The sequence below is a fragment of the Camelus ferus genome, chromosome 18 (assembly GCF_009834535.1).
Source record: "Camelus ferus isolate YT-003-E chromosome 18, BCGSAC_Cfer_1.0, whole genome shotgun sequence".
NCBI lineage: Eukaryota > Metazoa > Chordata > Mammalia > Artiodactyla > Camelidae > Camelus > Camelus ferus.
The window spans coordinates 6,310,598-6,337,001 of NC_045713.1; the positions used below are offsets into that span (position 1 = coordinate 6,310,598).

At 50.3% G+C, this 26,404-nt stretch overlaps 1 protein-coding gene across 1 annotated transcript in view; it reads right to left on the reverse strand.

Moving 5' to 3' along the window:
* The window catches only part of COL26A1 (collagen type XXVI alpha 1 chain), a 154,139-nt gene that overhangs the window by 103,641 nt on the left and 24,094 nt on the right, over window positions 1–26,404 (reverse strand). Inside the window, exon 3 of the mRNA XM_032459638.1 lies at window positions 5,746–5,868. Coding sequence (XP_032315529.1) covers window positions 5,746–5,868 — 123 coding nt within the window. The remainder of the gene's footprint in view (window positions 1–5,745; window positions 5,869–26,404) is intronic.

Here is a 26,404-nt window from a genome sequence, read left to right on the forward strand (position 1 = left end):
CTTGGGGGTCCCCCTGGCCTGGGTGGAAGGGCCACATGCCCCAGGCACGCTGCTCTGTGCCAGGGGTGGGGCAGGCAGGCTCCCATCATGCCCGAGTCCTGCTCCATCTCCTACGGCTCCGCAGCTGGTGGAGGGCGGCCACCCTGCTCCTCTGAGAAAACCCGGGAGCTCTGAGCCAGCCAAATGCACCCCATGCAACTGGCCTCCAAAGAAACATGAATGAACGTGTGAATGAATGAATGAATGATGAGTGAACAAACAAGACATTCCAGGGCCCTTGGGAGAGGCTATCTGGAGACCTGGGTTTTCCGAGGACCCCAAATCAGGTTACCTATTTCTAGGCAAAGCTAAGCGCATCTCCGGGAGAAAGAGTGCGGAGGCCCTCGTTCATCCTGGTGGTAGGAACACAGCATGGCCTGTGTGCCCTGGGAGAAGGTCCCCATATCGCCACGACTCCAAGGAGGGGACACACATGGACAGCCATGTCCAGGTGATTGGGCTGGCCCACCACCAAATTCTACCACCGTTCCAGCTCACGGTGAGTCTGTGAAGTCAGGAGACAGAACCACGTGCTGCCCAGGGCGCCCCCACTTCCTGTCTCCACCCACCGGCTAGCCCCTCCCACCAGCAGGTGCTCAGGCCTTGGAAACAGCCAGGTTAAACCAGACAGACCAGCGGACACCTCCTTACAGGAACTGCCTTGGAGGATGGAGGGGTCACACCCAACAACCACCCCCACCCTGGGGTCAGAGCCGCTACCAGGCCCACTCTGACTGTGCTTCTACAGCCATTTATTCTCCACCCGGGCTCAGCCACTCTGTCCTGACAATAAGGCAGAGGCCCCCCCGTCCTCTCTTCTGGTCAGACTGTCACAGCCACAGGAGGGAACTGGGGTGCAGCCCTGTTTCCAAACACGGCCAGAAGAAGGAAGACAGAACCTTTAGCTTCCTCGTCGTGTGTATTCTTTTCTGGTTGGGGTTGGACTGCCCACAACTCTACACAGGACAGGGGGAAGCCTGGTCCAGAAGCCTTCAGTTAATATGAACTCCCTGAAGTGTGTTACACCTCTGGCAAAGGGATCCAGCTGAAGGAAGCCCTCCCTTGCAGGGTAGGAGCACCCCAGGCAGTCAGGAAGTGCGGACAGGAGGGAGAAAGGAGGGGGATGTGGGTCAAACTTTACCAAGTTTGTAATAACTTTCTCCAGGCACTCACAAAGACCCAGAGGATCTCAAAGTGAACAGTAGACACCCCCTGCCCTCGAGGGACAGAGTCCAACAGGAGAGATGGCCAGACAGACAATTAACTAAAACAAGTCCAGCTGTGCTCTAGAAGACGCCAAATAAGATTCTTCTGGGGGAACATAACTGAAGGACTTATCACTTCTGTCTGGAAGAGTGCAGGCGACAGCATTGCAAAGGGGAGGCTGCAGCTGGACCTCGAAAGTAAAGAAGGAATTCATTGGCCAAGGGGAAATAATGGTTAATAAGGAACAGTCATTAGCATGTCCCAAAACATACCACGCACAGAGCGCGAACTAGCACTTTCTCTCCTGGAATCCTAACAACCTCCCTATGAGACAGGTGTTGCCTCCGTTTTAGAAATAAAGCTCAGAGAGGTCAAGTAACTTGCTCAAAGTCACACAGCTGGTCTTTTTGACTCCAGATCCCCCCTTACTGTACCCCTACAAAGACAGGGCCTCTTATATACGAAGCCAGTAGAACTAGGACCTGAAAGCAGGATGCATGTGACACCCCGGGTCACCACAGCTCAGAAAAGCCCTCCCCACGGGCCTGGGGCTCCACATGGCCTCGTCAGTCTGCACCAGTGACAGATGTAACTACACCTGTGGCTGTGGTGCCTTAACTAACGTTCCCCCAGCTCAAGCCCACCGCCATCTCCCCAAATCAGGGACTGGTCTGCGTTCTCACTCATGCTCTCCTGGGAACCTTGGGGCCCGAATCCAGGAAGGTGTCAACAAAGGTTTATTTGGGGGGGAAAGGGAGCTGGGCCTTGAAACCCCAGGAGCATTCCACTGGGTCCAGATTGACGAACCAGAGTCTCACCCAACCCAGTCCCTGTGACTCTCCTTGTGACCTTGGGCAGATCACTTTGCCTCTCTGAGCCTCAGTCTCCTCATCACAAGTGTGTGGACCAGTTTATAAGACAAGGACTTGACTCCACCAAGATCTGTGTTCACAGCTCACCGTCACACACTCACTGTCCTGACAATTTTGATCTCATTTCATCGTCCTCAATTCAGTAATGTTTCTGGAGCCCCTGGAGACCTGGCACTGGGGGGCAGAGAAATGAGAGAGACAGTCCTCACCCTCCTCCCGCCCCCAGGGTAGTGGGCTGGGCAGAGAGTGAGCAGCCTGACCATGAATGAACGCTGTGGATCAGACAGTGACAAATGCTAAGAACAAGATTAAGCAGGATAAGGGGCTGGAGAGTGATGGGGGTGAGGGAAGAGAGACCCTGGAGCAGAGAACTGAACCCTGTAAGGAGATCCAGCTGCTCCAGCTGCTCCTGGGTGAAAGCAGTCCAGACAGGAGGACAAGCAAACGTGGAGCTCCAAGGAGGGACAGAGCCTCCAGGACCGCAAGGCCTGTGTGGCCAGAGCCCAAAAGCGAGGCAGCCCATGAAAAGCTCAGGAAGAGAACATGGTCCACATCCCAGGAGGCCTTGATCAGCCTAAGTGAGAGGTGTGGACTTTTAAGTGAGATGGAAGCTTCTGGAAGGTTTGGAGCAGGGCCAAGGTAAGACCTTGATGCTTCTGAAGCATTGTTCCCACAATTGCCTACGTGATAAAGCCGAGGGCAGTTGTGAAAATTAATGATTATCTGAAATTTTGTCAGCTGAGGTCAGCGATTTAGGACAGCTCGTTTGGTTCCCTCTCCACCTTAAATTTTTAGTGAGCACATCCATTTACTTAGCCATTCCTTCTGCAGGATAAGTATTCAAAAACCCTTGTGTAGGGGGGCGGGTATAGCTCAGTGGTAGAGTGCATGCTTAACATGCACGAGGTCCTGGCACCTCCATTAAAAAAAGAAGAAACCCTTGTGTACCATGTGGACCCCAAGTTAAGAAACTACTACTAAAAATGATGAAAAGAGAAAATCACTATTTGGCAAACACCTTAATGATAATTATGGCAAGCAAGAATCATCAATGGATGCTAAAATTACTGGGTGAAAGGAGGATGAGGAACAAGATATTTGTATAGACTCAAAATATCCCCCACAAAGGGAGAAATAATTACATAACAGCAGAGAAACATGGCAGACCCCACCTTACCCAAGTAGTCAAAGTTAATATCACCAGTAATGGGACGTATCAATTTGATGTGCCTCTGAGTATGATGCCCTGAGAAAGGTACAACTTGACTTCTACAGTTTCCTTGCCAGAAATGCATACTCTCCATCAAATCACGAGGAAACATCAGACAAACTCAAATTGAGGAACATCTACCAAATAACTGACCAGGACTTTCACAAGTGTCAAGGCTGTGAAAGACAACGTAAGACCAAGAAACGGTCCCAGATTGAAGGAGACTAAGGAGACATGACAACTTAAATGCAAAATAGAACAAAAAAATCAAACGAACAGAAAAAATGATATTAGTGGGACAGGTGGTAAAATCTGAATAAAGTCTTAGTTTATAGTATTGTAAAATTGTTAGTTTCCTGGTTTGGATAACTGTACTATGACTATAGAAGACATTCATCTTAGGGGGATGCTATAGACTCAATGTTTGCATCCTCCCCTAAATGCATACATTGAAATTTAATCCCCAGTGTGATGGTGTTTAGGGGTGATTAGGTCATGACGGTGGAGCCCTCATGAACATGATTAGTGCCCCTATAAAAGATACCCCAGGGAACTCCCTCATCTCCTCTGCCACATGAAGATACATTGAGAAGGCTCTCTGTGAACCAGCAAGAGAGTTCTCTCCAGACAATGAGTCTGCCAGCACCTTGATCTTAGACTTCTATCTCCAGAACTGTGTGAAATAAATGTTTGCTGTCTAAGCCACCCAGTCTATGGTGGTTTGCTACAGCAGCCCAGATGGACTAAGACAAGGAAGCTGGATGAAAGAAACAGGTATACAGAAACTCTGTTTACTATTTTTTGGCAACATTTATGTAAATCTAAAATTGTTTCAAAATTAGAAGTTTGGGAGGAAAAAACCACTTGTAAAAGTGTTAAAATATATATAATGCTGTTGATTGAAGCATAGTCTGGAATAGCTAAAATTAGGAAGCCACATAAATATCCATCAATTGAGGACATGGGAAATAAATGAGGACCCACTTCTAAAGTGGAATACTACACAGCTGTTAAAAATGAGGTGGCTCTATGGGAATGTATTGCAAAATATAAGATAATAATTCTGGCCCAGGGGCAGAATCTCTGCCACATTTGTGGGTCCCACCAATCCACAATGCAGGCTGATTCTGGTGTTGACTTCCTGCTGAGCCCTATAGGGAACAGCACAGGGTGAACACAGGCCCTGACTCACAGGCTCACCCTCCCTCTTTGGTGATGAAAACATACCCAACTCGTGACGACCCTGTGATGGTTAATTTTATGTAACAACTTGGTTGAGCCACAGTACCCAGATATTTGGTCAAATGTGAATAGACGTTGCTGTGAAAGTACTTCGTTAGTTGAGATTGACATAAAAGCAGCAGACTTTGAGTAAAGCAGATTACCTTCCATAATGTGGTGGGATTTTTTCAATCAGGTGAAGGCCTTCAGAAAAAGACAGACCTCCCCTGAGGAAGAAGAAATTCTGCCAGCTGACTGCCTTCTGACTCCAGCTGCAACATCACTGGGTCTCCTGGGTCTCCTACCTATCCTGCAGATTTGGACATGCCAGCCCCCACAACCACATGAGCCAATTCCTTTAAAATCTACCCACCTCCTGTATATATATATATCCAACACACACACACACACACACACACACACACACTCTATTGGTTCTGTTTCTCTGGAGAGCTCTGCCCAATACAGACCCCATGCAAAATGCCCTCTTAGAGAGGGGCACAGAGTGCTCGCCTAACACGAAACAGAAAGGGATTTGGAGTTCGAGGAGTGTGGTCCAAGGCAGAGATGAGGAAGGGTCTTTGAGGCAGAAACCCAGGGCTGGCGAGTGTGGGAGTGAAGGGGTAAGGGAAGTGGACAGGAGTTGGAGCAGGGCCTGGGGCGGGGAGAGAACAAGGAGGCAGGCAAGGTGGGGTCTGAGACCCTGAATGTCTGGTCGCCCTCTCAGACCTCGCCCTGTGAATGCCAGTAGCTGCTGAGGGCTGGGAATGGAGGGCACTCGTGAGGCGGGCAGGGCTGTGAGGTGGGAGGGCTGTGAAGGGCAGGGCTTGAGGTGGGTGGGGCTGTGGGGCTGTGGGGCAGGGCTTGTGGTGGGCATGGCTGTAAGAGGCAGGGCTTGTAGGGCAGCGTGAGGGGACTTCACCAGGCCCTTCCCCACCCCCTAAGTCCCTTCACTTCGTATGTCTATGGTGCTCTTCTGCTTATTAAATAGACACTGGATTGTCAGGATCTTTCAGGGTGGGAAGCATATCCATCTTTGCACATGCATACCCCTCACACTCAGCACACAAAAGGTGCTCCAGAAATGTGTGCCCAACTCGACGAGCATCAGCCCACTCCCCCAGCAGCTGTGCTAGGGCTGGATTCATCTAAGGGAACAGAAAGGAGCGGCAGAGCTGGCCAGCCCACGGCCTTTACCTCACTAGGTTGGCGCAGGGCCCAGGCCACCGGCAGCTCTGGTACACGCGCTGGACCACGGTCTCCGAGCCGTTCTGCACCTGGCAGGACACCGTCCGTGTTACCGTGTGATGGCACCAGTGCCTGTGGGGAGATCAACAGTCACATTAGTCCTGCCTGTTCCTGAGGTGCCGAGTGTGGACTGAAAGGCTGTTCTGGCCAAGGAGGGGTCCCTCCACAAGCCTGAGGGCCTGGTCCTTTGGGGTAAGGGGCCCACTGAGACCCTCTGTCCGGGTCTAAGGGTAAGGGAGCGTATCCACATGCCTTGACCATCAAGCCCTGGCATCATTTCAGTCAACAAACACTCTGTGTGAAATCAGTGAAAAAGGCTTTACCCCTCCCAGGAAATCCCACTCTGGTGGGGAAGACGAATGAGAGGGTGATTACAACACATCGGAACACGGGATCATAGAAACAACCACCGGATGAGCACAGGGAGCTATGGAAACCGAGCAGGGCACCCAACCCAGGTCCTAAGAGAGGCCAACCAGCTGGGGAAAGGACTCACATGGGTCTGATTTGAGAAAAGCCCCTCTGGTGCTGTGTGTAAGTGATGACGAGCCTGAGCTGGGGCGTGCACTGGGGAGGAAGCAACAGGTACAAACAATAAGGTGACTGGATGAAGATGGTGGACAAGCACATACTCCCACCTCCCCCTACCATCTCCAGATCCTAGAAAGCTAAAATCTAAAATTAAGTCCCTTCTGTGACATAAGCAAGATAGTGGGAGAGGAGGTCCCTCACTCAATAACCCCCAGTAACAATAATTTGGCAGCCATCCTTGGACAAAAATGCCTCTGTGGGAGCTTTGGGGTTTTTGCAAACCATTTATCTGATAAGGGTTAATACCCAAAATATATAAGAAACTCATAAAACTCAATAGCAAACAAAACAAAAACTAATAATCCAGTGAAAAATGGCCAAAGAATCTGAGTAGACATTTTTCCAGAGAAGACATATAGATGGCCAATGGGTACATGAAAAGATGCTCAACATCATTAATCATCAGGGAAATGCAAATCAAAATAAGATATCAACTCACAATTGTTAGGGTGGCTATTATCAAAAAGACATGAGAGCTCATATGACATAATAAGAAAAAAACAAACAACCCAATCCAAAAATAGGCAGAATAACTAAACAAGCAATTCTCCAAGGAAGAAATACAAATGACCAATAGGCACATTATCACTAATTATGCTCAATATCACTAATTATCAGAGATGCAAATCAAAACTATGATGAGGTATCACCTCACACCAGTCAGAATGGCCATCATTCAAAAGGCCACAAATGACAAATGCTGGAGAGGCTGTGGAGAAAAGGGAACCCTCCTACACTGTTGGTGGGAATGCAGTTTGGTGCAGCCACTGTAGAAAACAGTATGGAGATTCCTCAAAAGACTAGGAATAGACTTACCATGTGACCCAGGAATCCCACTCCTGGGCATATATATCCAGAAGGAACCCTACTTCAAAAAGACACCTGCACCCCAATGTTCATAGCACTATTTACAATAGCCAAGACATGGAAACAGCCTAAATGTCCATCAACAGATGACTGGATAAAGAAGTTGTAGTATATTTATACAATGGAATACTATTCAGCCGTTAAAACCGACAATGTAACACCATTTGCAGCAACATGGATGTTCCTGGAAAATGTCATTCTAAGTGAAGTAAGCCAGAAAGAGAAAGAAAAATACCATATGAGATCACTCATATGTGGAATCTTAAAAAAGAACACAAATACAAAACAGAAACAGACTCATAGACATGGAATACAAACTTGTGGTTGCCAAGGGGGTAGGGGGTGGGAAGGGACAGACTGGGATTTCAAAATTTGTAGATACTGACAGGCATGTGCAGAACAGATAAACAAGATTATACTGTAGAACACAGGGAAATATATACAAGATCTTGTGGTAGCTCACAGGGAAAGAAAAATGTGACAATGAATATATGTATGTACATGTATAATTGAAAAATTGTGCTCTACACTGGAATTTGACACAACATTGTAAAATGACTATAACTCAATAAAAATGTTAAAAAAAAAAAAAAGACATGAGATAGCAAGGGTTGTTGAAGGTGTGGAGAAAAGGGAACACTGGTACAGTCTTAGTAGGAATGTAAATTGGTGTAGCCATTATGGCAGGTTCCTCAAAAAATTAAAAAGAGACCTACCATATGATCCAGGAATCTCACTTCTGGGTATATATCTCAAGGAATCAGAAACAGTATCTCAAAGAGATATCTGCACACCCTCATGTTCACTGCAGCATTATTCATAATAGCCAAAGTGAGTATAACCTAAGTGCCCACTGACAGATGAACAGATAACGAAAATGTAGTATATATACAATGGAATATTATTCAGCCACAAAAAAGAAGGAAATCCTACCATTTGTGGCAACATGGATGAGCCTAGGGGACATTATGCTAAGTGATTAAGTCAGACACATAAAAACAAATCTGTATGATCTCACTTATAAGTGGAATATAAAAAAGCTAAACTCATAGGACCAGAGAGTAGGACAGTGGTTGCCAGTGGCGGAGGAAGGAAAGGTGGTGGTGAGTTGTTGGTCAAAGGATACAAACTTCTTGTTTTAAGTTCTGGGGATCTAATGAGCAGATTAGATCTGTAATTGGTGATTATAGTTAATAATACCATATTGTATACTTGAAATTTGCTAAGAGAATAGATCTTAAGTGTTCTCACTACACACACACACACACACACACACACACACACACACACAAAGGTAACTATGTGAGGTGATAGATGTGTTAATAATCTGTGGTTATCATTTCACATATATATGTAATTAGATCATCACATTGTAAACCTTCAAAAAAATCAAGTTGTACCACCTAAACACTTTTTAAATTTGTCAATCATAACTCAATTAAGCACAAAATGTAAGTAAATAAAAATAAGCCCCTAACAGCACTGGAAAAAAAAAGCAGTGGGCCGGACATTTTGAGGAACCCTTGAGAGACTAAAAGCACACGGGACTAAACTGAAGAAGGAAGCACAGCACAAAACACACCGGGAAGAGGACTGTGGGTAAAGGTGGGTACAACGGAGAAGCAGGAGATGTGGCTAACGGGATGGGGAGGAACCCAGAGGTGATTGTCAGTAGAAGGGACCAGACAGGTAGGACCAGGATCCCTCGTGCTGCTAATGCCAAGAAGCAGGCATTGAACTCACCTGTTTTGCGGCAGGTGTGGTCAGACCAGATGCCTCAAAGGCTGATGACCTCCAAGAGAGACTTGGACTCTTCCAAGGTCAGACGGTGGAATTCTTGCACTCTCTACCCTCTACCTAGACCACCAACCCTCCAAGAAGCAAAGCAACAGTAAAAGAGAAACAGAGACAAGCTAATGGAAAACCCCAACACCAAGAATTTCAAATTATTTAAGAAAAAAGGTCAACACCCTGAAAGAAAAGTACCAGCTCAACAAAGAATAAATCACACCTTCAAGGAAAAAAAAAAAACAATTAATAAAGCAAATAGATGAAGGCAGTTTTTTAAGCATAATTAATGTTCTCAAAGAGATAGAATTTTCACTCATAGGAAATACTATGAAATGAAAATAGTAGATATCTTGGAAATGGAATTTATGACGGTGAAAATAAAAAGGCTCAGCAGATGGGCTGAAAAAACAGAACATGCACAGCTAAAGAATAAGCTGGTGAGCTGGAAATCTGAGCCATGAACTTTCCAAGGATGCACGGCAAAGGGACATAGAGTAGGAAGATGTGTGAGGTACCTAGAAGACAAAGTTCCAGCATACAACTATTTGTAGCCCTGAATGGAGAGATTGGAGAGGGCAAAGGGAAATATGCTCAAGGCAAAAATAAAGAATATTTCCCAGAGCTGAAGAAAGACATGAACCCTTAATTGGAAAGGGCCCACTGAGTGCTAAGCAAGATGAACAAAAACAGACAGACATATTGAGGTGAAATTTCAGGACGCTCAGGATGAAGAGAAAATATTAAATGCTGAAGAAAGAAAAGAAAAAACAAATCACCTACAATAAACAGAAATTAGATATCTTATGAACAACATCAGATTCAGGAATGTAGGGACACCATTGCTTCAAAGTTCTGAGGGGAAATATTTAGAACCCAGAACTCTATACCCAGACAAACTCTGCTTCAAAGGCAAAGGCAAGGACAAGATAAAGACATTTTCAGATGCACAAGAATCTGAAAGTTTAGCGATCACCTTTTCTGAAAGAATTACTAGAGTTTGTATTCCAGCAAAATAAAATAAAGGATATAGGAAGACGTAGGAGGAATATATAAAACATAAGAAGCAGCTATGAGCAAAGAAACAATATGCTTTAGTAACAGCCTAGATCTAAAATCCAAGGTGGTCTCAATATGGCTGATGGCACAGAGGTAGCAGAAGAAACTAAAATTTGCTCAGATTTTTGTCTTGTTTAAGGAAAGGATACAGAAACTGTGAAACTTCAGGTCTAGTAGAAAATATGCGATTAAGTATTTTTTTAATTTTAAGAGAGATAGTAGGAAGTATAGGAAGAGGACATAAAACTGACAAACCGTGAAAAAAAAATAAAAGAAAAGTTGATTAACCCAACAAAACGCTAGAAAAACAAGAAAGCGGAGAATGGAAAACACAACAATTAGAAGACAATGGATGTAGAAAGGAGAAGAAAGGAATTAACAAAGATAGAAGCAGAAATTAATGAAATAGATTACTTTGAAAAGTGAATCAACAAAACCAAACACAGGTTTAAAAAAAATCCAATAGACAAAACTTAGACAATTCTTAATGAGAAACAAATTAATAAGTAGACATTAAGAACAAGAAAAAAATTCCATATAGAAATTAAACATTACAGGTAAATATTATGTCTGATCTTACATCAAAGCTTTTTAAAATCTTGACAACTGGAAGATTTTCTAGGCAGACATACATTATCAATATCGGCACAGTCAAAAATACCATAGAAGAACATGAAAAAGCAGTCAGAACTGATCCCTCTCCCCAAAGGCACCAGGAGACCTACTTCAGAACCTGGTTCTGCCACCAGCCTGCTGTGTGACTGGGGCAAAGTGATGTCCTCTCTCTAAGCCTCAATTAAATAAAAAAAATTCTACCCCTCAAGGTTATTGTGAGGCCCAAACGAGCAGATCCAGGTTAGTGGTGTGTGAACCACGCAGCACTACCTACCTCATTGGTTAGCTGACTACTGAAACCCCACAATGTTTACAGAAGTGTAAGGACTGTCCTTCCTATTTTGTGGATGGGAAGAGAAGTACTGGGAGGTGAAACCTCACTGCCCAGGGCTCAAACCGGAGGCTGAGCCAGGAAGGGACCAGCAGGGTCCCACCTATACAATACAAACCAGCGCCTCTTCCAGTTACTCAGGGAAACTGGGTCTGGACCTGTCCTCCATCTCTACCAGGGAGAGCCAGTGCCATCTTGGGCATTCAGTGTGACTCTCTTTCAAATGAACTGCTGTCCAATCCAAGGACAGTGCTCCACCCTGAGATCTGCCCCTGGCAATCTGGAACAGAGTCCAGCCACCTCGGGTCACAGCTTTCTATAGGGAAATGAACTATGAATTAGAAAACATTTTCAAATGCCTCAATTCATCATCTCCAGACATTTGATCTTTTAATGGGCTGTAAATGGCTTCCCAACATCAAAACCCTGGCCAAAAACAACGAAGAAGGCAGGCAGAGACAAGAAAAGTGGGCTCCGGGCCTTTTCAGATGGAATTCCAAACCGCGTTCATCTCCAGGCACCCGTGGTTCCAGGGAATCTTGGTGTCAGGCACTCTGCTCCCATATGGAGTCCCTCTCATGATCCCTGAATCCTGAGCATCACGTCTGCGTCTTCTGTTCAGCGGATGACATCGCACCACCACCCACCTCCACCCCCTCCCCCACCCCTGACCGTGGTGGGCTCATAGTGGTGGGTAAACAGGGCTGTCAGGGCTACAGAATAACCCCACCCAGAGACTGGCTTGGCAGAAGAAGTGCATCCTTTATGTGACCCTACCTAATGACTAGCCCAGGGCACCAAATTTGGGGGCGGCAGGGCTGGTCTTCAAACTGCCTGGGAAGTGAGGGTGTCCTCAGCAGCCTTCATCATGATGCGGGGGGACTGGCATTATTTGGGGACATCATCTCAGCAACATCCCTTCAGCATCTCCCCTCCCCGTCTCGTGGAGGGCACAGCATGGGAAACTCACTCCCAGCCTTGGGGACGGATCTGTTCCCCTTTCATTACAGGGAGAGGCCCTCTCCCTGATGGGGAAGAGCAACTGACTTGGCTCTGCTCCACCAGGCCTAGGGGCTGCTCCCACAGTAGCTTTCACCACACTAAGTGTTTGGCTCCGTGGCTTGGCTGAGCCATGAAATCCTTGATTTAGAGTCCTTTGGGAAAACAAGTGCTAAGTGGCTTCAGGAAATCATGTCGTGATGGAATGGAGGGGCCTTCAGGACACCCCCAGCCTATGCTCACCTCTGAATATAACTAACCAACCCATCTCCGACCTCTGCTTGGGGAGATGCCATTGCAGCGGCCCTCTTCCTCTTAACCCCGGGATTCCCTCCCCAGCCGGCCCCTGAGCCCCAGGTCTCTCTGAGCTTTGCTTCAGGACCTGACCTCGCCTTCCCCTCCATCCCCAGGACCCTGAACTCTGAGCCTGCACCAAGACCAAGGGCTTTGACAGTGCCCTCCCTCCCCACAAGGACCACCCAGTCTGCTCCCCATCCCTATCCCGTGCTCTGCTCCACCCCAATGTGACATCATCTAATGCCTCCCCTTGAAGCCCAACATATGTGCCCCTTTTGTGTGGACACACATCATGACAGCCCATGGGACACCTCAAGACACACCATTTCTATCTGTCCACTACTGAGCCGGCACTGTCCAACCCCTTCTTGCTCCATCTTGAGGACCAGCACCAAGTTCCCGGTCCCCTGACCCAGAACCCCCAGGTGCAAATCACTTCAGACTCCACAGCCTCCCTCCCTCCCTCTCCACGGCTGATTAGCCCCAACGTGGGCCCAGTCCTGCCTGCACCAGCCCTCCTCCCATCATCCTGATTCTGACAGCCTCCCCCCCCCCGTCTCCCTGCAGTTTCCTCTAGGTGCCACCAGAGGGCACTCCATAAACCCCAAATCTGGCCCTGTTACCTCTGGAAACGCTTTCTTAGCTCCCCATCCCCCACACCTCTATCTTAGCCGTCAACACTACTGAAGACCACAAGCTCCAGAGGACAGTGGGCTCAGGGCATGTGCTCATCTGACCCTGAGCCCCACAACCCAGAGCGTCCTTCTCCTGTCTGCATTCACTCTGTCCCCAAAAACTGCTTCTCGGGCTCAGCCCCGCAGGGTCTGCCCCTGTGGCTGCAGCCACCCACCTCCAGGTTGGGCCCACTTCCACCTGGCCCTCACTGTCCTAATTACCTGGCCACACCCTGCCTCACCCCCTAGAGAGGCCATTTCCAAAGGGTTTGCCTGCCAGGTGGGCTCAGGAAACTCTGTGAGAACTGAGGTTTGCAACCTGAAGGCCATGGCCAAATGCATGGGCAATTCGGATGACTCTGAGGCCACACCTGTGACACAGAGCACACTGGGCCTGGGCTGGTCCCCAGAGAGATGCAGGCAGAGGAGCCAGCTCCCAGCCCCTACCAGGGACAGAAAAGAACAACTCTGGCACAAATAGAGTCAGCTCACCAGGGGCCTGATCATATAGAGACCCTCTCCTGCAGGCAGGTAGGCCCAGCACCCCAAGACCCATTTTATGATTGGCTAAGCAGTTTCACACACTGTTAGGCGCTGAATTGTGTGTCCCCCTCCCCAAATTCTTATGTTGAAGCCCTAACTCCAATTACCTCAAAATCTGACTGTATTTGCAGATAGGGTGTTTAAAGAGATAATTAAGTTAAAATGAGGTCTTTAGGGTGGGTTCTAATCCAATATGACTGGAGTCTTTATAAAAAGAGGAGGTTCGGGTGTGAATATGTACAGGGACATCAGGGAGAAGGCAGCCACGCGAGAGGCCTCAGGAGAGAGCACCCTTGCCGGCACCTTGACCTTGGACCTCCAGCCCCCAGAACTGCGGGGACATTAACTTCTGTTGTTGCAGCTGCCTGTGCGCGGTACTCTGACGTGGCAGTCCTAGTGAACTCACACTCCATACGTGACCTCGTTCAATCTTCTCGATGACGATTCTCAGGTAGGAATTCTACACAGAAGGAAACCGAGGCCGCGGGGGAGAATCAAGGGCACCCGGTGAGCACCGGAGGGGGTTTGCACGTCCAAGGCCACCCAACAAGTCAACGGACAACCCAAACTCAAGCCCCGGCAGGGCTGCCCTGCCGGGCTGCCCTGAAGCTCTCAGAGAACCTGGGTCTTGGCATACGGTGGTCTTGGCACTCAGGGACCATGCTGCCGGGGTAGCGCCGCGCCGCAGACGGGGGCTGGAGGAGGCGGGCCTGCTGATGGAAACTGCGGAAGACCAGGAGCTGGCAGACACTGGGGACTGGGTCTTGGGAGGGAGTCAGGATCCAAGCTAGATCTCCCTAGCCCAGCGCAAGGAGCCAAATCTAACACGATGAAACATGACCAGGCAAACGTGGAGTCCGGCACTGCGGCCCCAAAACCCAGCGGACGAGCCCCCGATGGGGCGGAGCGGTTCTCGCCAACAATAAGTTCACTGTGAGGCAGCGGTGTGTGCCGCGCCTCCAGGAAGCTAAGGCAATCTCAGGCCGTCTCAACAGCAGAACAACCTCGAGAACACCCCTGCTCCCCTTTTCACTGGCCCACGTATGGTGGGCACCGGGTTGTGCCACCCAGATCCCCTCAGTGAAGGGCCTTTAGTCCCAGCTGTCAGCACGACCATTCAGCCTCGGCTGCCCAGCACCGCCCGACCCAAGGCCCGGCTCTTCCTGGGGCTGGCCCAGTCCAGTGCCCAGTCCATGCACGAGGTGAAAGGCCCAGCCACACTGACCTCTGGACAACTCGAAGGGCCACTGTAGGTGCAGAGCCCCCTATAGTAGCTGTCACTGGGCTCACATCACAGCTCAATCTCTCCTTCAAACCCTGCTTCTATCTGCTCCTTCTATGGGCATCAATCCTAAGAGCCTCCCCCAATACACTTCCCCCTTTTTGGACTGCATCTTAGAACCTGTTTCCTGGGGACTCAACTTTAGGTCTGCCATGAGCCCCAACAGGGAAAGGAACAGATGGACATCTGGTGCCCTGGGAGGAGAGGGCTACAGCTGCCGTCTGGTGAACAGGAGACAATAAGGCTGGGAGGAGGGGGAGGCTGGCCTGCAGAGCAGTGAGTGTCCGTGGGAACAGGACAGGGCAGAAGCCCTGGATTTGATGAGGTACAGGGGAAGGCCCCATGCCCCTCGGATTCACATCTGCCCTCTGCAGCAGGTGCGGGCTGTCGGCAATGGGTCCTCCAGGTATATTCAGACACAGTGAGCAGGAAGAAGCTGAGGGCCATGGTGTGGGGAGGCAGCTCGGGAGTCCAGCTCTCCACCCTGAGATAATTGCAGGGGAGCCAGGTGACACTTGCTCACGTGGCTGCAGAGGGCCTGAGGTCAGGTCAGAACACGAAGGCCACCGGAAGGCAGACTTCCCCTCAGGCTAAGGAGGTGCCTGCTCCTGGGAGGGCCGGCCATGGGTGCAATGAGCTGCCCACATGATTGTAGCAGGTGCCCTGTCCTGGGAGGGAGTGTGAGCAGAGGTGGGACACCCACTTAGTTGGGGGAAGGTGAAGATACACAACAGATCCTCAAGGAGCTCAGAGACTCACCCTATTGGAAAAGAGGAGGTAAACATGGAAGTTTCTTAACTGAGAGAGGAACCCAGTCAGTGGGCTTCCAGGAGGACCCTCTGGTGGCAGGGGGGAGGGACAGAGGCCAGAGGCTGAACCTGTTTGGGATAAATGGGGATAATCCATGAAGGCACACAGCAGAAGCCCCACAGAAGCTTCCTGAAATGGTCTTTACCACCTGGGACCAAATGGAGCCAACCCATGGACGGCCAAGCAGTATCTCCCCACGAAGGAGATGCCTCTCCATCTCTCACCTCTCAGCCACCTAAACCGTTTCCTGGGGTTGGGGGTCTGCTTACATAAGGATAACTGAGTGTATGTTACACAAAGGCCTGATGGGGTTTTAGGGCACAAAAACCAGTAGGAGTGTTCAGGTAAGCGGATAGATTTGCTTGCATCTCCTCGTAATCGTTTTTTACTGGAACTGTCCATTTCGAGGCAGCAGAGGGAAGAGCGTAAGTACATTTAAGGTCACTGCCTTTCAGAGGGAAACAATGCTGACCGGAAAGCCCCTCGGCCACTGACCAAATCTTTCTGTTAAAAAAAATGGAGGGCAACAACCCAGACTCCGGGGTTTGGTACTGGGGCCTCGCGAATGGGGATTCGCGTCTGGGGCAGGGGCTGGAGAACCCGCAGACCCCGGGGAGCACAGCTGTGTGCAGGCAGCCAGCGCGTTCCTCCCACTTCACTGTTGTCTACACTCATTGTCTAGGACCTTCCACAGGGGGTAATTCCTGAGGCCTCCCCCACCAGAGAAGGCAGGAAAAAGCCTGCATTCGCAGAGGGGCAGCTAAGGGAGTATATGATTTGGCCAAACAGACTGTGTGGTTTCGAGCATTTTGTATCTACTCCCCTTCACGGGAATGCCAGAGTCGACCAGTTGTGAGAAGATGGGCCCCAACGGCTTCCGTGGGATCCGCATTCCTGCACACATTCCACAGACCAGGACTGGAACCGACCAGCACTTTGACCGAGTGCCCACGACATGACAGCAAGGTGCTAGGCATTTGTTCTAGACCCGCCGACGGTCCTCAGTGTCCAACGGGGACCAGGATGTACTTGGTCAGCGAGTGACCTCTGCGGAAATGAAGCTTTCTTATGTCAGAATTAGGACAGGATCTGGCAGTGTCTTTCTTAAAGACGTGGTCTTTCACTGTCTTTCTCAAATGCACCATCTCTCAAAACCATGTACTGACTCTGTGTGTGTATGTGTAACAGATTCCTGGGTGATGCCAAGTAAGGAAAGAGACTCTATCCTGGATGGAAGTCGGAAACTAAAGCAGGAGTAAGAGTAATGTTTACCAATCACTTGCGCAGTTCCAGGTACCAGGGTGAGCCTCTGACCCAGCTCCCTCCTGTACTCGTTGTAAAACCTACAAGGTAAGAATTATTGCCATCGCTGAGAAAGCGGGCAGGCTAAGTAACTTCCTCCCAAAAGAAAAATATGTGCTTGGAGACAGAGTTGGTCAACATGCTGTTCGGCGCTGCTTCTTTCTTCGCAGAGCACATTCTGGGTAGCATTAATGAGAATGGCCTCTTTCTCTCTCAGTTCTGTTTCCTGGGATAGAGAAATTCTGATTGGCCCAGCTCCTTTGTCCATACCAGGCGCCAGCAGGCCTAGCTACTTTGGGTCAGATGCTCACCCCCTGGTCTAGGCAGCTGTGGCATGGGTTGGGAACACATGGTACAAAACAAGGGACCTAGGACCCCTGCAGCAGGCATTCTGGGGGACTGTGTCCTTTAGAAAAGACTGAGACAGGAAGGCACAAGCCGACCTCTCATATATGACACGTGTGTCCCCAACAATCATCTCCTCCTCCTTCCTTACTAATAGACTCCCAGGTTTCTTCAGACTCTGGGCATCAGTAAGTACAAGAAAGACGGGCAAGATCATACTCTCATTGGTTGAGGTACAGAAATGTTCACCTGGTTCTGGTCAATGACAAGTAAGAGGAAGATGGCTAAGGGGCTTCTGGAAGACATTATCCCCTACAGAGGGGAGAAGGGGAAGTGCAAGAAGAGAAGCTTGTCCTTATTTCTAGGCACAGCTGTATGAGGACGTGATGCCTGGAGCTATGGCAGCCATCTTAGAGCCATGAGGGAAGATAGCCTGGGGAAGGCAGAGTGAAAGGTAGTATCCTTGAGCATATGATGCTGCCAAATCAGCCAACCCTGCAGTCACCCACTTCTTCATATGTGAAATATTAAATGACCTTGTTATTTGAGCCCACATCAGTTGGGTTTTTAAAACTCACATCCAAAAGCATCCTAATTGAAACAAGCTGCTGTCAAATAGCAGTGTCAAGGCATGAGACCGTGAGACTAATGGGCCTAGTTTGTGTCCTACTTGTACCACTTACCACCGAATGGCTTTAGGCAAGTCTCAACTTCAGAGCCTCTGTTTCCTCATCTGCAAAAGGGGACCTCACCTTCCACAGGCTGCCAGGAGTCTCAAAAGCAATAACATCTATATGAGTGTAATTTGTGGACTGCAAGCCTCTAGGTAGATAGTAGGTGTTCCCATTAAACCATAAATGGAAATACTTCATAATGGAAATACAATCACGATCCTGAACTAGCCCAATCTTTTCTGGAACAAGAGAAGACTTTGCTCTTTACTCACAGGGTATCTGCGTTTTTTTCCTCCCCTAGATGATGAACAGCCTCATAGCAAGCGACCTCGGCAGAAATGAAGCTTTCTGGGTCTATGAGGGTCTGATTGCTCTGGCTTGACCAGCCCCTTGATTTGGGGTCTTAGGAGGGAAATGTTTCACTTCCATGAATGTCAGCACAGCACGTGCTCCAAGACTCCCACTGCTGACTGCCAACCAAGGCGCTGGCTCTGCATGGCTGGGCCAAGGGGGTGTCACTCATCAATTACACAAACATTCATGGAGCTCTTGCCTCATGCAAGGCCCTGGACTAGCTGTGTGGCCACCGCATGTGTCCCCCACGCACTCTGGGACCCATCTCTGAGAATCTCTGCTGCAACACTGAGGGGGAGGAACGGTTCCTTACAAAGGAGGGGACACATGGAAAGACCACCACTCCTAAGTTCCCACCACTGCAGATGGGCTGGAAGATTCTCCTGCTTAGTGAAGCAGTCAGCATTTTGTTTAGGTACATTTTCCGGACCGCATCTTGCTATGGACTTGGATGGAAGATTATGAAAGCTTTGCACTGCCAGAGGTCTTGCCAAGATCATCTTGTCCCAACCCCCTGTTTACAGGTGAGAAAGTAAGGGAAAGACCCGAAGTGGATGGCAAGCTGCTGGCAGAGTCTGGACAAAAGCCAGGACTCCTGTTTTTAATTTTCTCCCATCCTCCTGCAATCAGCGGGGAGAGTGGTTCCCAGTGTTCACTTGAGGAAAAAAAAAAAAGAAAACCTGATAAGAATCTGAGGAATGTGACGGCTGAAAGGGACTGACTGTGGAATTTGGCATTTGATACCCACCGGAGGATCACACACAATTACAAGCAAGAGAGACTCCGAGACTCGTGAGCAGAACACCTTCGGGACCTGCATTCATTTCCAAAGGAACGGGGTTCCAGCTCTGAACGCCGGGCCCAGCTGGGTGGCCGGGTGGTCCCCCATGAAACCCACAGCTGTCTGAGTCTCTAAGGAATTCCTCCACCCCCTGCAAAGGGCAGCATCCAGGAGAACGAAGTGGCTTTCCGAATTAAATCCTGCTGTTCGTGAAGTTTGACTTTTCTTTGGGAATCACCACTTGTCAAACCTGCCTTTGCTTCCTATGGCTTAGAGGTATGTTGCTCCCAGAACTAATGGCTGGCAGCTCATTAACCCCCACCTCCCAGCAGGCAGCGGGGGAACATGGGTTAAACACTAGTGGATCCTGTACTTTACACCTGAAATAAGTCAGTGGGTTTCAGGGGTCTTCCTCACAAAAGCTCCCAGAGCCCTGGCTTGGGGGTCCAGCTGCAGGAAGTGCTGTGTGACCTTGTACCAGCCCCATCCCTCTCTGGGCCTCTGTCTCCTCTTCAGCAGCAGATGGAGCAGACAAGGCAGCAGCAGAGCTGGGGGACTATTACAGAGGCCATCACCTCCGCCCAGCACAAGGGCCAGAGCAGCACGGCCTCTCGCCCAGCAGTCAGACAGTGCGAAACCAGGCTGGCCGAGTGAGCACCTTCCAGCTGCCTGGGGCTGGCTTCTACCGCCCACAGGGCTGGTGGGGTCTGGGAAAGCCCTGGCCTTACACGCTCTCCAGGCAGGTAGTTCTACAAACACCTGGGTCTGCAGAATCATCCCCAAGCCAGGGGCTCGGTGAGGATTTCCAGCAAAGCAGAGCCACCCGGTGTGGGGCAAGTCAGATGCAGATGTGAACCGCTGTCCACCTGCCCCATCTAACTGCCAGCTTCCAGAGGGCAGACACCCTGAGCGCCTGTCTCCCCACCCACTGATCTGCGTTTAGCAAAGGGTGCACATCAGTAAATATGTGTTCAATGGACAAATGAATGAGTAAGGAAGTTGTAGAGATAATGTCTGGAAGGAACCAAGCCCCCAGCCAGCCGCCATCCCCTGAGTCTCTGTAACTGAGCCCTGTCTGGCCCTCTGGTGGCCCCTCTCCGAGTCTCCCCTGAAACTTTGGGCCCCTGACACCCCCTCCCCAGGCTCAGCCATGCCCCACCCATCCTGGGCCTTTAGCCCACAGTAGGCTCTCCCAGAAATGTCTCCTCTCTCCTCTCTCTAATCTAGAAGATTCCGATCCACTCCACAAGAAGCATTTTAGAGCCCTGTCCACACCCAGGGGTGGGGGGCACACTCCACCTCTGGGTGATCTGCCCTCACACACCTTCCCCCGTTGGTCCAATCAGAGGCTCATCCAGTTATGATTCAACGATGAAGGTCATCAGGTAAGCAAAGTTCACGACCCTCCCCTGCCAAGTCCCTCTGAGGACTCTCTGTGCTGCTTTAGGAGTGACAACAATTAAGGAAGAAATTGGGAACCCACCTCCCAAAGCAAGGAAGCGGGAGTAAGACGATAAAGCTCATGAAGCCAGACACTGGCTGTGGCCCACAGTGAACGCACTTCCACTGTTACGGCTGATGATCACTGTTGTTTGGGGTCAGGAGGTGAGAACTCGGACACCAGGGGCCGCTCAGGCCTCTGTGACCTGCTGGCTCTCCCAGGAGCCGTGGACAGCCCAGCACCAGGCGACCTGTAGATCTGGCCACCCTGAACCCAGGAAGCGGCACCTGCCGGATTTGGTTGCTGAGAAAGCTCTGGAGTCTATGTTTTTGCCCTTTTGGGGGGAAAATCACAGGCCTGTGAACCAGGACACAAGGGTCTCATGCTGGCTCTGCCCATGACTACCCAGGTGACCTTTGGGAAGTGACCCCCAATCTCTGGGCCTCAGTCTCCTCATCTGAAAATGACAGGCTGGAGCCCACGCTCCCCAGCTCACATTCACCAACAGTCTGTAAAATGGATAAGGCGGGAAACTTCCCAAATGTCCATCAAGAGGAGAATGAATATTACACAGCAAAAAAAAGAACAAACGACACCAGGGACCACATAAGTGACTCTCACAGACAGTGTTGGTGAAAGGCAAGACAAGACGGAGTCTACACCATATGATTCTGTTTACATGAAGTTCAAGAACAGGCAGAGCTACCCACCGTAAAGAAATCAGAAGAGGGGCCACCTCTGGGGGTGCTCCCTGGGCAGGGGCAGGCGGGAGCCCTGGGGCCCCGGAAATGCTCTGTGTCTGGATCTGAACAGTGGGTACACTGAGCGTGCTCGTGCACAGAGTCATCAGCTGTACGCTGAAGACTGTGCTTTACTCTACAATCTCACTGTTTGTGCTTTACTGTATTTAAGTTGTGTTTTGAAAAAAAATAAAGCTTAAAATAAACAGGAGAGGGCTATTCTAAGCCATTGGTCAATTAACATCGATTAAGCTCTCTCTAGACACCAGACCCTGATGTGGTCACTGGCTGATAGAGCAGAAAAGGAGACCTCTGATCTGGGGAGAGGACACAGATGATGCGAAGAAACACAGAAACAAGAGGGAGGTGACAAGAATAGGCAAAGATCTAGGATGCAGGGGGAGCCCTGAGGAGACGGTGCCTGGCTCTGCCCAGGAGGGACAGTAGGTCAACCCACTGTCCCAGACCCAGGCTTAGTCCTTCTCTCTCCTCCTCTTCTTCGGGGCCACCGTTCTCAAAAGAGGGGTCCACACTCCTACTTCTCAGTCCCTGTCTCCTACGTCTCCCCTCCCGAGCCTCTAAACTCCATCAACTCCTCCTTTCCCTCCTCTCTCTCAGCCTCACTAGATACTGGGGTCCTCCGGGTCCCATGAACCCTCCCCTTCCCCCTCTATGCCCATCTTGAGGGAGCTCGTCCACTCCAGACTTCGCCTGGGAAGGCCCTTGGACATCTCCAGGATGTCCCGGCACTGCACTGTCCCCAGGCTCCAATGCACACTCAGCGTCCCACACCCTAAACCAGCTTCCCTTCCTCTCGACCCTTCACTCAGCAAACATCACCATTTCTGCGACATCTCATCTAGGCCCCCTCACCTGCACCAGGGCTTCACGCTGTCTCCTTAGCACCCACTAGGCCGCTGCCTCCCCCCTCACTCCTGCTGCCATTGGTCCAGGCCTCACAGGTCCCCCCAAGGACACATGAAATCTTACTTCCTCCAGGGCCCCCACTGATGGAGGGAAATGACCAGATGGTGCTTTACTCTATTTCTCCAGCATCCAGCATCAGACTGACCCCCAGTCGGGGCCGAGGAACGTTTGTAAGAAGGATGGGCATTTGCAGAAGCCTGAAAACTCTAGAACTGCCAGAGGAGCAGCTGAGTGGGGCTGGAGTGGCCGTGGGGTTCCAACCTTGGCCTGAGGCCGGGGGAGCCCTCAGAACAGTTTTTAAGCAAGGGCAGGATGTGAACATAGCTAAGTTCCAGAAGGCTTTCTCCAGCAGCCCCTGTGTGCACGACCCCAGGGCTGAGACCCCACCCAAAAGGCCGCAGCCGCCAGAGAAGCCTAGTCGAATGCAATTCCTCGGCCCTGCTTTGTTCTCCACCGTGATTAAAGGCAGCTGTCCCCCTGGTCGGGCAGCCCACCTTCCCCTCACCTTTCCCCTCTCATCTAGCTGCTTCGCCCGAGTCCTCCAGGCACCTCAGGGCCGGCCACAAGAAAGACAAAAGCACCAGAGAGGAATTGCCCCTCTCCCCTGGCATCCGGCGAGAGCCGCTCTTTCAAGTTCTTGGTTTGTTTCTGCAGAGCCTTTGTCCCTCCCGTCCCGCTGATTAAAGGGCTTTCCCCCCAGGAGCGCCGCAGACAGGCGATTCCCACAGAGCAACTCGGGAGGGCCCTGTCGGCACCTCGCTGTCCCAGGAGCCCGGCCGCCCGGGCTAACACACTCCTATTTGTTTGTGGGTTTCGCCAATGGATCGAGACAGAAAATTAAATCCATCGCAAGCTGCAGAATGCTCTGAACCAGGCCACCCAACGGTCACACTAGAAAAAGCTGAAAACTAATGACTTGCAGTTTTCCTGCTAGAAAGGTTTCTTTTAATCAGGCCTGTGGTGGGATTGCGGGGCCTTTGGTTAGAATTCCTCGGGATAAGGTCTTCTCCCCTCCAGAAGAGACCTCACAGCGGGACGTCTGGAATCGTGTGACGCTGAGGCCTGGAAACCTGCTCTCTTTTTTTTTACCTACACCACTTCATTGAGGTATGATTGACACACTGAAAAAAAGCTGGGCATACATATTCAATGGCTGCAACTTGATGAATTCGAGGAAAGTGTAAGTACACGCCGGTGATACATGCCGGTGAAACCATCACTGCAATCTGTGCCAGAGCATATCCATCACCTCCCAAAGCTTCCTTCTGCCCTATTATTATTACTATTACTATTATTATTTTGTGATAAACAAAATTTTAAGCATACAATACAGCATTGTTAACTTCAGGTCTATGCTGTACAGATCTCCAGGAATTCTTCTCTTTTTTTTTTTTTTTTGAATTTTTTTTGGAGGGGAGGTAATTAGGTTTTTTTATTTATTTTTAGAGGAGGTACTGGGGATTGAACCCAGGACCCCGCGCCTGCGCTCTACCACTTGAGCTATACCCCTCCCCCGACTTACTCTTCTTGTATAACTGAAGCTTTGTACCCTTGACCAGGACCTCCCCAGTTGCCCCTCCTCCCACCACTCTACTCTCTGCTTCTGTAAATCTGATTTTTTTTTAATGGAGGGACTGGGGATTGAACCCAGGACCTTGTGCATGCTAAGCATGTGCTCTGCCACTGAGCTGCTTCCCTCCCCCAAAGCTGACTATTTTAGATCCCTCATATAAGTGATACCATGCGGTGTTTGTCCTTCTACACCCGGCTTATTTCACTTAGAGTACTCTCCCCAGGGACGGTCCAGGTTGCCACAAATAGCAGGATTTTCTTCTTTTTTAAGGCTGAATAATAGTCCATTGCATATAAATAACACATTTTCTTTATCCATTCATCCGCTGATGAGCAGAAACCTGCTTTAGATGACAGAAAGTTCCAGCAGCAGCCCAGAAGACCGGAAGGTCTCCTGCTTTCTGATCCTGAGAGCCTCAGAGTCAGGACATGGGTGTCGTGACCATTCTCTAGACACAGACCATGCTCAGGATGGGGACGTGGTATATTGGTTTGTTAGGGCTGCTGTAACAAGCTACCTCCAATTTAGCGACGTAAAACAGCACGTATGTATCATCTTACGGTTCTGGAGGTCAGAAGTCCAAAATCAGTCTCACCCAGCTAGTCAAGGTGAGGCCGGGGCTGATCTCGGCAGGGCTGCTTCCCTCCGGAGTCTTTAGGGGAGGCTCTGTTCCTAGTCTTTTCCGGCTTCCGGAAGCTGCCTGCATTCCCTGGCTCAAGGCCCCTTCCTCGCATCACTCCGACCTCTTGCTTTCACTGTCCACTCTTTTCACTCTCCTGCCTTCCTCTCAGAAGGGCCCTGTGATTAGCCTGTGCACACCTGAAGAACCCAGGACCGGATCCCACCTCCACGTCTTTCATTTAATCACATCTTCAAAGTCACTTTTATCATGCCAGGTAACATATTCACAGGCTCTGGGGATCAGGACGTGGACATCTTTGGAGGCTGCCATTCTGCCTCCTACATGGGGCAGTGGAGGCAGGCACAGCTCAGACAGGTGGGAACTGGGTCGTTAACCTTCGCCACCTTCTCCAAATGCCCAGATGTGTCCATAAGCCTGGATTTTGGCAACTTGGTCCCTAGTCAATACAGAAAGTGTGCAGTTCCAAACAGCTGATGCAAAAAGGAAAGGAAATGCACGCAGGTGCCTACAGATGGGATGCGGGAGGTGGGGGCACCAGCCCCTCTGCTCCTGCTGCTTCCAGGAGGGACCTGGAGAACTCCTCCCGCCTCGGCACCCTCCTCCCTTGTCCCAGCTCTGCTGTGAAACCCACAGCAACTCCTCTCTCCCTGTGCCTCAGTTTCCCTACCTAGAAAATGGGGATAATGCTAGGGCCTAACCTGTGGGGTCACCGTGAGGAGTAAGTGAGTTGATATACGTAACACAGGTAGAAGACTGCCTGGCACTCAGAAGCACTAATGAAGTGTTTGCTATTAAAATTGAGGATGACATCCAGGAACTGCAGTGAGCGGGACAGACCTGGTCTCTATGCTCTAAGGCATCTAGAATTGGGTCCAAATGCAGAGATCGCTCCCTCCCCAGTAAAGCCTCGGAGAAGACTACGCAGGACTGAGGAGGAGGACGAAAACGCTCCTTTCCTCCTGAAACCCCCCTGGGTCCAGCTGTCACTCAACAGGACCCGTACTGACACGCACTCAGGATATGCAAGCGGGTGGCTCACTGCCCCGGCCCAGGATGAATTCACAGCCCAGACAAAGTCAGGCCTTCAGGAAGGTAAACAACAACCATCATCCTCACCAGGCCCCAGCACTTCCAGCAGAAAGGAGGCGACCCACCCCCTGACACACACACGTTCCCACATGTGCCTGTGTGTCCGCAAGCTCCCAAGACCTGAGAAACTTCCTTCTTGTACTGGAACTGGACCCCCAGAGAGGCAAACAAGCCTCTTTTCTTTGCCATCTGCTCGGGCTCCAAGGGCTGGGGCCCTCCCCATCCCCCTTTCCTTCCGCTGCCCCATCCCCCATGTGGCTTCTGTTACCACAGCCAGGCAGCGCTGACCTCCACACAGAAGGCTTTCGTTAGCAGGTCAGACCAGAGAGGCAGGGTGGGGGCAAAGGGCATAGGCCAAAGAGGAGAGCTGCAGAGGAGGGGAGCCCTTCTGAGGGAACCCTGAAGCTACACCGGGAGGAGAGAGGGACGCAGGGCTCTGGGGGTTTGTGGGAGGCCAGGCCCTTTCCTCCCACAGCCCCCTGCAGCGGGCCCTCAGCTTCCCAGCCTCAGACAAGTGGTTCCCAATTCCCAAGACCTCACCAGATATTTACATTGAGGCGGCCCCGAGGAATTTTCTGGAAAACTCCCCCTTCACCCACTCCCACTTCAAAGGGAGAAGCAAGACCCCTGAAGCTGGTGGCCTATGTGGCTTCTTTAAAGTGGCTTCTGGAAAGCTGGTCTGGTGGAAACAAAGCCCAGACAAGGACTTCCGTCCAGGACCCCCGGGAATTACAGACCTGCTCTGGAGAGGGGGGCGAGGCCAGGACTCAGTTCTTGGAGGAGAATGGGTCACGTGCTCACTCATGTGTTCTCTTATTTGTCCCTTGCTTTTTGTCCCCCGTTGTTTGCACCTGTGACTGGGTCTTTGTTCCCAGTGGATGTC